The 13092-nt window shown below is 44.0% G+C and overlaps 1 protein-coding gene across 1 annotated transcript in view; it reads right to left on the bottom strand.

Annotated features, from left to right (window-relative positions):
* atp11b (ATPase phospholipid transporting 11B) overlaps positions 1-12866 on the bottom strand; it is a gene marked incomplete at its 3' end in the record, with an annotated part of 59220 nt that extends 46354 nt beyond the window's left edge. The window contains exons 1-3 of the mRNA XM_083647209.1: positions 12734-12866; positions 5538-5654; positions 1344-1433 (exon numbers count right to left, since the gene is read on the bottom strand). Coding sequence (XP_083503335.1) covers positions 1344-1433; positions 5538-5654; positions 12734-12760 — 234 coding nt within the window. The remainder of the gene's footprint in view (positions 1-1343; positions 1434-5537; positions 5655-12733) is intronic.
* Between the last annotated feature and the right edge of the window lie 226 nt (positions 12867-13092).

Below are 13092 nucleotides of genomic sequence, written 5' to 3'. Positions count from 1 at the left end.
ACGATTGCGCAAAGTGTCAAAAAACAGGAAACCTCAAGAGCACCAGTTTGTTTTATAACTTCCGTCACAAGGTTAACTGACAGTCACCGTGCAACATTTACTGCAACATGCTTAACCCAATTTCATTTGAAACAGTCTTGTCTTGTTGTTCATGAAAACATTTCCTCTCAGCACACTGTAATGATTCAGTCCTTACTTCCTTCCGGACACATGGGGACATAGTGGAGTGGTTGATGCTATCCATTTATGGGGCGATCACTGTTTAGTTTCTTGTCTCAAATATTTTATTTAGTTTTTAGCCACAATGAGATGAACATGAGAGCCAGGGCCAGAAAATGTAGAAAATGTAGCCGCAAGCAGCAACTGAGGCAGCCAAGCCCAAAATGGCCCATTTCAGTTTTCTCTTTGAAAATCACACCCTTTCGTAGCCATGACAAACTGATGGGTTGTTGGGTTGATGTTTTTAGTACTCCGTGGGATCAATAAACTCAATCTCTCTATTAATAATACATCAAAATGGCTTTTTAACCTGGACATCATATATAGCACCCTATGATGTAGTCTATGTTTTCTGTCTGTCTGTCTGTCTGTCTGTTAGTAGAGCTTATGAAGAAATGTGTATGAAACTTTGTGGAAAGATTGACCGTGGTGCAAAGAAGAACTAATTCACTTTTTTCACACCAACTGGCCCATAGGGGGCTTGGCGGTGGGCAGATTCATGTACTGCAACACCACCACCACCACCAACCACCATATAGGCTACCTAACCTCTATTCTATTCTTTCTTTTATTGTTGTGTGTTTTTGGTTTATTCTATGCTTCCTATAATGTATCTATGTTTATATTCTTCACTATCTGAGTGTGAGCAACTGTAGCATGACATAATTTCCTCCCGGGGATCAATAAAGTTATTCTGATTCTGATTCAAACTTTGTGGCTCATCAGCACATAGAAGAAGAGGCACACATGTGTGAGTGAGTATGACTTCATGTGTGGTGGGTGTATTGCTTTAATATGGAGACAGACACGTCTCCCTCCTGGTCTACTAGAAGTCGATGAGTCACTTACTCTCTCTCTCACACACATACGCGCACGCGAGCACACACGCATGTGTGCGCGCACACACACACGCACACACACACACATGCACTCAGACACAGACAGACTCACACGTCTAGTTGAATCTAGGGCAGGAACTGAGGCCACGCCTGACTCGTCACTGTCTGTTTGAAGTGGACATCTACCTGCAAACAGGAACTGGTGTGCGTGTGTGTGTGTGCGTGCATGCGTGCGTGCGTGCGTGCGTGCGTGTGTGTGTGCGGGTGTGTTTGTTTGTGTATTACCTGTACAAGGAATATAATGAGGAAATAGAAGTTGGCTATCCTTCTGAACTGCTCGAACAGATTCTTGGGGACAAAGTTCCAAATTGTGTACTGAAAGAGAAAGACACAGAGAGAGAGAGTTAAACAGGATGGGTTCACGGCTAAGACAAAGACAGAGAGGGAAGGCAGATTTCCGCGAAACGGGAAAAAACAGACGGAATCATGGAATTTGGTGCAAAACATGGAATGTTGCAGAATTTTCCATAATTTGGCCGAAAAAAGGTCTAATGATCAAATTCAAAAGTAGACCTAATTATTGTAGAAACCTAAATGATTTCATCATTGTAAAATAGGCCTAGAGAAATTATTCCGTTTTCGATTGTTTTTTTTTGGAGAGGGGGGGGGGGTTCTTGCGTGGGACCCTTAGGTCACCTCACAAGCTGTTTTTTACTTTGAGAAACATGTGGAAGAGTCTGAGAGAGCCAAATCATGGCTGTTATGGTAGATGATTCTCCACGAAGCTCTACAGATGAAGGGACAAAGAAATATATTCACAGACACAAACTAGCACATTCTGCAGAAGATAAAAGACTGACTCCTTTATATAGTCATGGCTCCGCATTAAATCAATTGCAGACGATGATCGCAATCTGTTGATATGTGTTGACTATTCAGTGTCTTATTGATCCACAGTCAAATATGTGTATTTTCACAATTACTTCAAACATTTCTCTTTGTTGTCCCGTTACAGAAAAGCTAGCATGCGCTCACTATGAAGGTAAGTGAAGTGAAGAAAAGGTCAATTGCCAATGAATTCATAACACAACTCCACCAACACTACACAACTCGAGACAAAAACATCTAGATTTAGGGGCTGTTCAGACACAGGACGTGTGTATTTCAGATCAGAATCATGTCGAGAGCGCTTCCAACGCGCACAGATCACAGCGCACAGAGCGTTTTTTGTGTGTTTTGTTTTGTTTTTCCCTGCAGTCACGCGCACGCCACGCAGTACAGTTCAGGACACAACGATCATTTCAACAGGTAAATGTGTTGTGTTGAGAGAGATTAAAAGCAGCACAGATTAGGCTATCAGGGCTGAGAACTGAAACGCCTATTCAGTAAAAACAAGTTTGACGCGGAAGAAATGTTGTAATGTGAAAGCTGACCAGCAGGGGGGAGGGGAGAGGGAGCAATTGTACTCTGGCACGGAACGGAACGAAAGCAATCGTTCCCAGTGAGAAAGCACCCTATAATCAATGACGGGTTACTGATCACTCCTATCACCGATCATGACAAAAATGCTGCTGTCGGCGTTCAGATTCTGAGCAGATGAATCTCAGCTCAACTTGGCCTGACATAAATATCTTATAAAGGGCTATTTTTATCCTCTGTGCTTCCCTGAGCCCAGGGTCAGACTACAGCTTTCTGCAGAGTTAAACAGCTGTGTGGGGTCTACTGAGAAAGCTACAAACCATGCTTATCTTAAAGCCCCTTTATTTTGGAAATGACACAAGGCAATGCTCTGACTTGCTACATTAGTAGTCAATTTCATTCACTTATGTTGTAAACAAGATTCGATATAGAGCTGCTAGATCAAAGTTTCCTACATGCGTTTTCTACTGTGATGAAAAAAGGGCATTCATCACTGAATTCAATATGAAATTAGCAACCGTTGCTATACCTGCATTGAGGAGACAAGACGATTTTAATGACTAAATTTAAAGTCAAAAAGCCATCATGAGAAGAAAAGAAAACAAGATATCCTCTTCTCTCCCTTAAAAAGCACAGGTCGCCAGACTCACTGTTTCCATACTTTGAACTCACAAAATGCTTGCCTGCACTATTCATAGATCAGAATCTTCCAGACAACTGTCTCGCTGTAGAGAAGCCGTCTGGTCAAGGTTCCACTGAGACTGCTAGTACAGCATGGGTTGTGTTGAGCAGGTTCCGCTGAGACTGCTAGTACAGCATGGGTTGTGTTGAGCAGGTTCTGCTGAGACTGCTAGTACAGCATGGGTTGTGTTGAGCGGGTTCCGCTGAGACTGCTAGTACAGCATGGGTTGTGTTGAGCAGGTTCTGCTGAGACTGCTAGTACAGCATGGGTTGTGTTAAGCAGGTTCTGCTGAGACTGCTAGTACAGCATGGGTTGTGTTAAGCAGGTTCCGCTGAGACTGCTAGTACAGCATGGGTTGTGTTGAGCAGGTTCTGCTGAGACTGCTAGTACAGCATGGGTTGTGTTGAGCAGGTTCCGCTGAGACTGCTAGTACAGCATGGGTTGTGTTGAGCAGGTTCCGCTGAGACTGCTAGTACAGCATGGGTTGTGTTGAGCAGGTTCTGCTGAGACTGCTAGTACAGCATGGGTTGTGTTGAGCAGGTTCTGCTGAGACTGCTAGTACAGCATGGGTTGTGTTAAGCAGGTTCTGCTGAGACTGCTAGTACAGCATGGGTTGTGTTGAGCAGGTTCTGCTGAGACTGCTAGTACAGCATGGGTTGTGTTAAGCAGGTTCCGCTGAGACTGCTAGTACAGCATGGGTTGTGTTGAGCAGGTTCCGCTGAGACTGCTAGTACAGCATGGGTTGTGTTGAGCGGGTTCTGCTGAGACTGCTAGTACAGCATGGGTTGTGTTGAGCAGGTTCCGCTGAGACTGCTAGTACAGCATGGGTTGTGTTGAGCAGGTTCTGCTGAGACTGCTAGTACAGCATGGGTTGTGTTGAGCAGGTTCCGCTGAGACTGCTAGTACAGCATGGGTTGTGTTGAGCAGCACTGTTTTCATACGAGCCCTTTCTATTATCCAATAGGGAGCCAAAGCGAACGTCACTTCCTGCCTTTCTCTGTGTACCAGCGTCTGAAAAAATATGAATGGTGATGAACGAGACAGACGTGACTTTTTTCTTATCCCGTTTGAATTGTACCACAGGGTACAGATGTACATTTTTCAGTTTAAAAGATAACTATGCATGTCAAGAGAAAGTCGCAGTTTGTCCTGAAACTGAAACGTAAGGTTTAGTTTTGTCAATCGACTACAACTCTCGTGTCGCACAATATACGTCACACCATCAACACCATGGACTGGCGGGAGAGACGTCACTTACGCGACTGGTTGTGCGTAGTCTTTTTGATTTATAACTTATAGTGCCACAGTTTTACCACAAGATGAGACTTTCTTGACTTGCAAAATTATCTTTTACATTGACAAACATGACGTGTGTGTACCCCGTGGCACAATTCAAACAGTTTGTCTCGTTCACCACCATTTATATTTTTTCAGACGCTGGTACACAGAGAAATGCAGGAAGTGCGGTTCACTTTGGCTCTCTATAAGCATGACTTCAAATCAATTCCATTGAAATGAGCCGTTCAGTGCTAAGTGCCTCAGATGACATGACCCTGTCATCAGTCAATCAGCTGCCTAATCAATGGTAGCACTAAGTCCACATTGTGATGCTGGACATTGGCTACCTTGGATGACATTGCTCAATCAATTAATCAATCGGTACTTTAGGTCAAAGATAACAAACAATCTAAAAATATGAACACTGCTACATTGTTGTGCTTGCTGCTTGCTCTTGTCTACAAAGTACAGAAGAATACCTGTAGAAATGATGTCCCTTTTACAGAGAGATCTGCCTTTCTGTCAGTCTCACCTGTCTCTTTATATTGTTAAATTACAGCCTTTAACATTTTGTTACACTAGGGTTTCGGCTCGGCAGCTGCGCGGCCTCGCCCGCAGAGCTCGAGTGACATCACTGATGATGTCATAGGCATGATGACATCACAATTGCTCGAGTGACCATCATTGATGACATCATAAACATTGTGACATCAAAGTAAATGAGAGCCTTAATTCTAACGTGTTTTCCACAATGTCTGCAGTACAGATTCTGCTCAGTCCACGCTGGTTTTTCCCCGGCAATGACATGCATCTCTTTCTGAATTTGAGAAGACGATTGTGGCAGCCATGGGAAAATTCAGAGCAACAGTATGGTGTGAAGATTCAAAAATAAAGTTGATGGTTTCACAAGTACATAACTTGTTCTTCCTTTTATTGAGTAGGCAGGCACTGCTCAATAAACCAACAGACGTGAGTCCAGGTACTGTATAGAGGAGTGAAGTGTCTGGCTGAGTTTGCCTCTTGATACCAGAACACCTTGGGGAAAAGACATGGGCCGAGTCAGTGTCAGTACTGGGGTTAAGTCACATCATGAAGCTTACCTTGGATGAGATGATTCTGTTGTCGAGGAAGCGCTGCGGGACGTAGTGGCCATGTTGGGGGAAATGGTTTGCCACATACACCGTCCTGGTCTCACTCTGGTGGGGGGGGTCAAAACCCTGAGAGCGGGGGGGAGATGGAGAGGGAGAGAGAGAGAGAGAGAGAGAGAGATAGAGAGAGAGATGGGGCAGAGAGAGGAGACAAAATATTTACAGGTTATTTACAATATTAACAAAATCTCCCCACACACACACTTATAAGTGCTTTGCAACTTTCAAAGCACTGACTCAAGTGAAACAGGGCATTACTGTGGACCATTAGAATGGACTAATAACTGAGGGGATGAGAGAGGGTGGCTGCTTGGATGTGAATTGACATAACGTTAAAAAAAATGCGGATTTAAAGAAAACATTTGTTCAGGTTTTCTTTTCCAGTTTTGGTCCGAGTGAAATGTTCTATGGTCTCTCCCGATTCTAAATATAGCTGAACCGTTTGGTTTGATCAAGTAAAACTGTTTTTATAAGCATTTCATGAAATGTCTATGGGAAAATAAATGGCGGACGAAAAAGTCTGGTACAGTAGTGCTGAAGCAGGAAGTGATGTTCACTTTGGCTCTCTATATATAAAACGAGCAATGGAACATTATGGCAATATTTTACTTCACATTTATGACATTTTAGCGATATCCTGACTGCTGCCTCAAAGACTATACAGCAGCAGCAATGTACAGGGAGTGGGACAGGGGGGAACATTTTCTAAACGGACTGGGTGCATCAAATTCAATTTTGTTGTTGTCGGTTTTTTTTGCAGTGAGTAGAGGTTAGTTTGGGACTCGGTACGGCAACAAAGAGATACAGAGACTACAAGGAAGCAAAAGAGAGAAACACAGAGGGAAGTGTTACTTCATGCAAGCAGATGGCTGCACGTAGTACGGTGCAAGAGTGAGCATGGTAACTCTCTCTCTCTCTCTCTCTCTCTCTCTCTCTCTCTCTCTCTCTCTCTCTCTCTCTCTCTCTCTCTCTCTCTCTCTCTCTCTCTCTCTCTCTCTCTCTCTCTCTCTCTCTCTCTCTCTCTCTCTCTCTCTCTCTCTCTCTCTCTCTCTCTCTCTCTCTCTCTCTCTCTCTCTCTCTCTCTCTCTCTCATCCATCAAGAGAATTTTACCTAACTTTCGAAAGGTCACATGCAAAGTTGGTGCAGTTCCATCGGTTAAAGCAAATGCCTCACAGAAAAAAAAACACATCCACAAGGGGAAAAAAAGTCTTTGGATTTCATCTGAAGGCAAAAACGACACCAAAAAAGACACCAACCACGATGGATGGGGGAGCTACAGCAAGTTCTGGGAAGTCATGGTGGACAAATATTTCACAAGTCTGTCATTTATTTGACAAAATGTTTCCATTCCATAATTTCTTGACCAACAAATACACTTTGCTGACACTGTGTTGGTCAGCCTAGATTTACTTTTTCAAAACGTTAACCCAACCATGAAGCTGGGCCCATCATTTGCAGGAAACGACTTGGATGCAGACCCAGCTTCTGTCTGGCTTCTGGTCGTCACACAGTCATTGTCCTACACCTCCAGTATGTGTCAAACTCCCCCCGTCTGCTCCTCCAAGCAGGTCAAAGCTATGCTTACAATCATTTGCCAATGTTCTTTGACCAGGGCCTGATACACACACAGACACACGCAGGAATGTATCGTAGCCACGTCACACACACACACACACACACACACACACACACACACACACACACACACACACACACACACGCACACACACAGCTCAGCAGGCACACACACACACACACAGCTCAGCAGGCACACATGTAAACCATTACCACCTTTCTGTTCGACTGTCTCTCTCCTCTCTCTCACCCTCTGCTGCGGTTTTAACATTCTGCTCTCGTGCTGTTGCACAGTGCACATATTACAGCAACACAATTATAGCAAAAATGCTAGACGCAAATGTGCAAAAAAGCACTTTTACACCTTCACTAACACACTGATTTTTTCAGTGGCAGCAGCTAGAAAGTGTTGTTTTCACTCTTACGTCTTACTCTTATTGCGTTACATACTTACAAGATTATTAGATTAGGCAAAGCAACAATCTGATCTCCAAATCAAATGACAGATGATGATCCACTCTTAGAAAATGGCGTTTTCAAAGTCAGACCCTGAGAGAGAGGTTTTGCTCGCCAGTGATTGGTCATGTGTAGTAGCACTTGATACCGGGACAACAGGTTGCGGTAGACTTTCTCGTTGTCTGTCATTTTGACAGGCAGGGCTGTCAAAATCCTGTCATTTCTAATTATAACCTATGTTCGAATGACAGACGACCTTCAGATTAGAAAACATTTGGTTAATGTGATCAGTGACCGGGACTCACTTTGAAAATAACATTTCAATATGATAACCCTGACACTAGGTCTATATGGTTATCACACCCTGCCCCTGGTACTCTTTAGGGGTGTCAAAATTAATCGTGTAATGCATCGCGATGTCTCCGCATCAGATTGTTTATGTTTCAATTTATGTCGACATTCAGATTTTAAAGCACTTTCTAACTAAGTAAAAAAGGGAGTTGATCTTTATCTGACTGGTTGCATTCATTCATGAAAAAGTAGCCATGTGCAGTAATAATATAGAAAATGGAGGATGTGATACTTGGAGCTGCAATAATTTGAGCTGTATCGTGATGCATCGTGGAATCAAATCAAATCGAATCGTTGACGGATGAATCGTAATCGAATCGTGAGGCCAGTGAAGATTCACAGCCCTAGTAGTACTCTTGCAGTCTTGATGCTACAACATGTGTGTGTGTTTCTGTGTGTAGTGTATGTGTGAGATAAAGTGTAAAAAGCAAAGTAAATTGAACAGTCTGCATCTCTGTCTGTTGAACTATTAAACTGCATGCTTCCAAGTTCTTACCACAGAGACAGAGAGAAAGTCGGTGTGAAACCAAACACTACCCTCACACACACCAGTCCCACCACCACTGTATTACCCCCATCAGACATGGCAAACAGGAGCGTATCACAACCCAGTGTGACATCCTGCTCCTGGCTCCAGTAGAGACACACAGCCAGCCAAGCAACCTTCACAGCTCTCACGTTCAAGAATGAAGCCTGCTGCTCATTGAGCAGCTGGAACACTGGGCTAGTTATGCTTAAAGGGCAGAGCTCCTCCAGAGTAACTAACCTCTCTCCACTGGTAGCACTGCCTGCCTGGTGCTACCTACTTTCTCAGCCGGTCGCACACCAGCACATGAGTTGGTCGCACCCCCTCCCTCCCCCTTCTCCTTTTTGTCTTGGCAAATCTTTGTATTTCTCGTGGGCCCCTCGGGAGGCGTCGTCGACCGACGGGTCGAAACCTCCATGCTTCCGTGTCTCTCTTCCCGCCGACAGAACAGATAAGGGGGCCGACAGGTGGACACAGAGCTCGCGCATGACCATGGGAATAAAAGGGGGGAAATCTGTGTTTCCCCCTCCCCCACACCCCCTCCCCCCTGGACTATCGTGGCCCCATCAATCTGTAAGGCGACAGGTAATTACTCCTTGCATAAAGCCTACAAGTCCCACAATGCCCTGGGGGAATGGTTTCACCACTGCACAATGCGTGGGCGACAGACCAATACATCACATCCCAGGCACCGCACTGACTCACCAAATGAGATGAGCTAATCAGGAGGGAGAGACAATGAAAGAGATAAGAGCTAAAGATGGCGAGACAAAGAAACAGAGGAAACACAGTAGTATGTTCCACAGTCAGAACAAGCAGAGGATGACAGCCGGATGATATTCCCATTACCATCAAAACTCCAGGAACAAATGCAATACCAGCACAGCAGTATAGCATTAGCATTTACTATTACTATACTATGCCAATGTTACGAGTCCGAGTGTGAAGGATAAATACTGATTGGTGAGAATTAGAAAATACAATTGCAGATGTCCAATCATAGGCTATATCTGTCTGACAATAATGATTTGTTGTTATTGAGTCATTGCGATTCAACTTGATTCGTTATATCCACTCTTGACCAACATCACAAGCAGATTCCTAAAACACACACTGTGAGGAGAGTTAGGCTAATTCTTCTCAAAGATCAAGTGTATAGTCAATGTGACAAATCATAAAGAACATGGGTTCCCTCATCTCAAAGTCAATGGGTTTTTTTAACTGGCTTTTGGTTAGATGCCTGAAATAAGGTCTGTGCGGTTAACAACAGTTCATGATACTTCTATCTTTGTAAAAGTCGTGTTCTTTTGTGAAGATGATCTTGCTGAAGACAAAGATCTAAGGATCATAAACTTTTGTTCGCCACATACCTTAGTTAATAACCACAGACCTTAGTTAATAACCACAGACCTTAGTTAATAACCACAGACCTCTAACCCAAAAACCCCTTCAAAAAACCCACTGACTGGAACCCGGAGCGATGCCAACTTCCAAGTTGTCCCACACAATGCATCATCCCTGAGGGCACTCTGCCAATACAATATACTGTATAATAATATGTCAATCCAGGCCAATAATATCAGTGCTCAGAAATACTGGTCAGATGACCCAAACAAGGAATTTCTATTCAAGACAAAAAAAAAGTCATGACAAAGTTCCCGTTTCTTCTTCCAGAATGTAGCGCCGTTATTTCTCATACAGCGCCTTGCAGTAGATAGAACACCTGATGGCAAACAAGGATGTGCCAAATAAATATGTCGAAAAAATAATTAATGTTATTAACTGAAACAGGCTGCAACAGACATGACCTTCACATTGAGAGTGACATTTTCTAGTTAATAGCCAAATGCTTAATTGCTTTATTATTATTTATCAGGGTTGTTATTAATTCATATACAGCCATCTCTGGGGAATGAAAACATAGGTCCTAGGATGCCATTTAGAGTGTCTGCAACACAGCTTTTGATTGAAGACATCCATCCATCCATCCATCCATCCATCCACTCATCCAAGCATGGCAAATAGGAGCCTTCTCCACTCATACACCCCATCCCCTTTCCTCCTGGTGTCTCCAAAAGCAACAACATGAGTGATTGAATTGTAGGCTACAAATGTAACAATGGAAACAATTGGGCTACCATAACCTGAACATTACTGAATTGTGAATTTAGTTCATTGATACAAAAAATTAAAATAAACTTGTTTATTATTCTCGTGAATTCCTGCCCAGCTTGATCTGCTATGTGCTGCTTGAAGCAACTCAAAGATGGAAGCGAAAATACACAGGGCGCGCATATGTTTAGCGGAGCAGAGAGGAGAGCTACTTTGAGGACACGTCTGTTGCAGCTCCAGCGGCTGTAACGCAACACTTCCTGGTGGAATCTGCCGCTAGAAGTGGGTAGATGCAAAGCCGCCTGAAAAATAAGTGGGTAGACGACACCCTCTCCCCGCGTCTACCCTGCACTCTACACCACTGCACCAACATCATCAAAAACAAACTGATAAGCATCTGGAGAATGAACGACCAGCACTGTTTTTCTTGGTTTACCTTCCAGTTGAAATCAAGGTCATTGTGCCAGTTGCACAGCGATGGCAGACCATCTGGTTAACTTCATTTAAACTTTAGTTAATGAGGCATGTCAATATGGGATGGGCCAAGACGACTGAGTTGTCTCAAAGTAGGATGCTGCCATCGTTATGTACTCAAACTCGAGTATGACTACACAACTGTGTGATGTGTGATGTGTGTGTGTGTGTGTGTGTGTGTGTGTGTGTGTGAGAGAGAGAGAGAGTTTTTTTTCTCCTTTTGCATTACCATAAAAAAACTGGCAAATGTGCAGCGAAGCAGGAGTTGAAGAAGCAGCTATAGGGCTCATTATTGATTAAACCCTCCGGGTGGCTGTGGCAACATCCACCCCGGCCTGATCGATGTGTGACTAACCTCACACAGCATGCATTGCATTAATTCAATCATCCATTCACACACACACACACACACACACACACACACACACACACACACACACACATGCTCAGGCTCACACACACTCCAATAAACGCCCTAGTACCACATTCAGGCACTCCCAAACAAACACTCACTCCCAAACCAACACAAAATTCACTCACACTCACACATACACAGCATGTCAACCCCCAAATCTGGTCCAAGCAGTCCTGTCAGATGAGATGTCAATAGAAATGACATACAATGCTTTCACATGCAGAGCACAGCTAAAAATAGACTAGTTTGTCACACAGTGCTAGTGATGTCAGACTTTTAAACACTGATTCTTCCTCCAATTTGCAGCTTTTTCAAGAGTCAGAGTGCTTCTGTTTCGCAGGTGAGTGTGTAACAGGTGCTGCTTGATATTTCCCTGGCATACTTCAGATACCTAGAGCGCTGCTATCACATACGTCACCACCACACGGCCATCTTGGTAGGCAAACAACAGGTGATTACAATAAATACAGGATGTGTATCATCAGATTACCACCAAAGACAGCAACTGTGAGCAATGCATGAAGCGAGATGTTCCACTACGTTAAACTGTTACTGAAACAACAATCCAAATCTAACGTTAGTGTAACGTAAAAGTGACAACAGGCTAAATGTTATTGTTGTTGGCACGCGGCGGGGTTGTTACAGTCAGTTGGCACGATCCTGGCAACAATAATACCGATATTGCCAACAAGTTTAGCTAGTTTAATTGCAGTTTGATAACGTACGACACGGGGGGAGTTGACGTTACGTTTAACTAGCCAACGCTAGATGAATGGAGGTATTATTAGCACATCAGCTGTCAAACTTTGCCAACTTTTACAACGTTAGCTAGCAAATTAACTAACACGAACTCTTTGCTTTCTGACAGTGAATGACCAGCTAAAGGATACTGCGCTAACAAACTTGGCAATTTTAAACACGACAGCCACTGTTCGTCATCTCAAACCCCCGGCGGCCCATTTGTGTCTATCGGTAGCTAACGTTAACTAACGTTAGATAGCTGGCAAGATAGCTAACGTTAGCATGCTATAAGGTTACCTGACTGACATCACTGCAACATAAACACCGACTTGTTTTGGACACTGGCTAACTAGAGATGGGAGAGTTGGGATCTCTTTCTTTCGACCAGCTAAAGGTATTTCTGGGATACCCTGGCTGCTGCTGCTGTTGTGTTTTTAGCGAGGTGTAATGCGGGCTGTGTGAAAGGCAGTAGTAGTAGTAGTAGTAAAGCTGTTTACCAGCTGCTGTCGTATCCACCGTAGCATCCTTGCAAAAATACCTTCCGTGCGAAGTAGCCAACAGAGTCGCTAGCCCAACGCTAGCAACTAGCTACTCCAGCAAAACCTTCCAAAACCATAAATATTTCGCCCCAAAGGCAGCTCTTGATCTCGGTCGCATTACGCGACACATTCATGCGGTAACTGTGCAGCAAAGCCCAAATCCGATCCGTCCCATTCCGCTGTAACGTCTGCTAATGATCCGCCGTGAAAGTGACAGTCCTACCGAGCTACATCTCTGTGTGTGCCACGACCAGCTTCCACCGCACACACACGCCGGGGACTGGCTGCTCTCTAGCGGCCAGACACCAAACGCCCCC

This window comes from Poromitra crassiceps (genome assembly GCF_964638095.1).
Source record: "Poromitra crassiceps genome assembly, chromosome: 12".
Taxonomy (NCBI): domain Eukaryota; kingdom Metazoa; phylum Chordata; class Actinopteri; order Beryciformes; family Melamphaidae; genus Poromitra; species Poromitra crassiceps.
The sequence above is the reverse complement of the archived record's forward strand: the minus strand, read 5'-3'. Positions and strand labels throughout refer to the sequence as shown.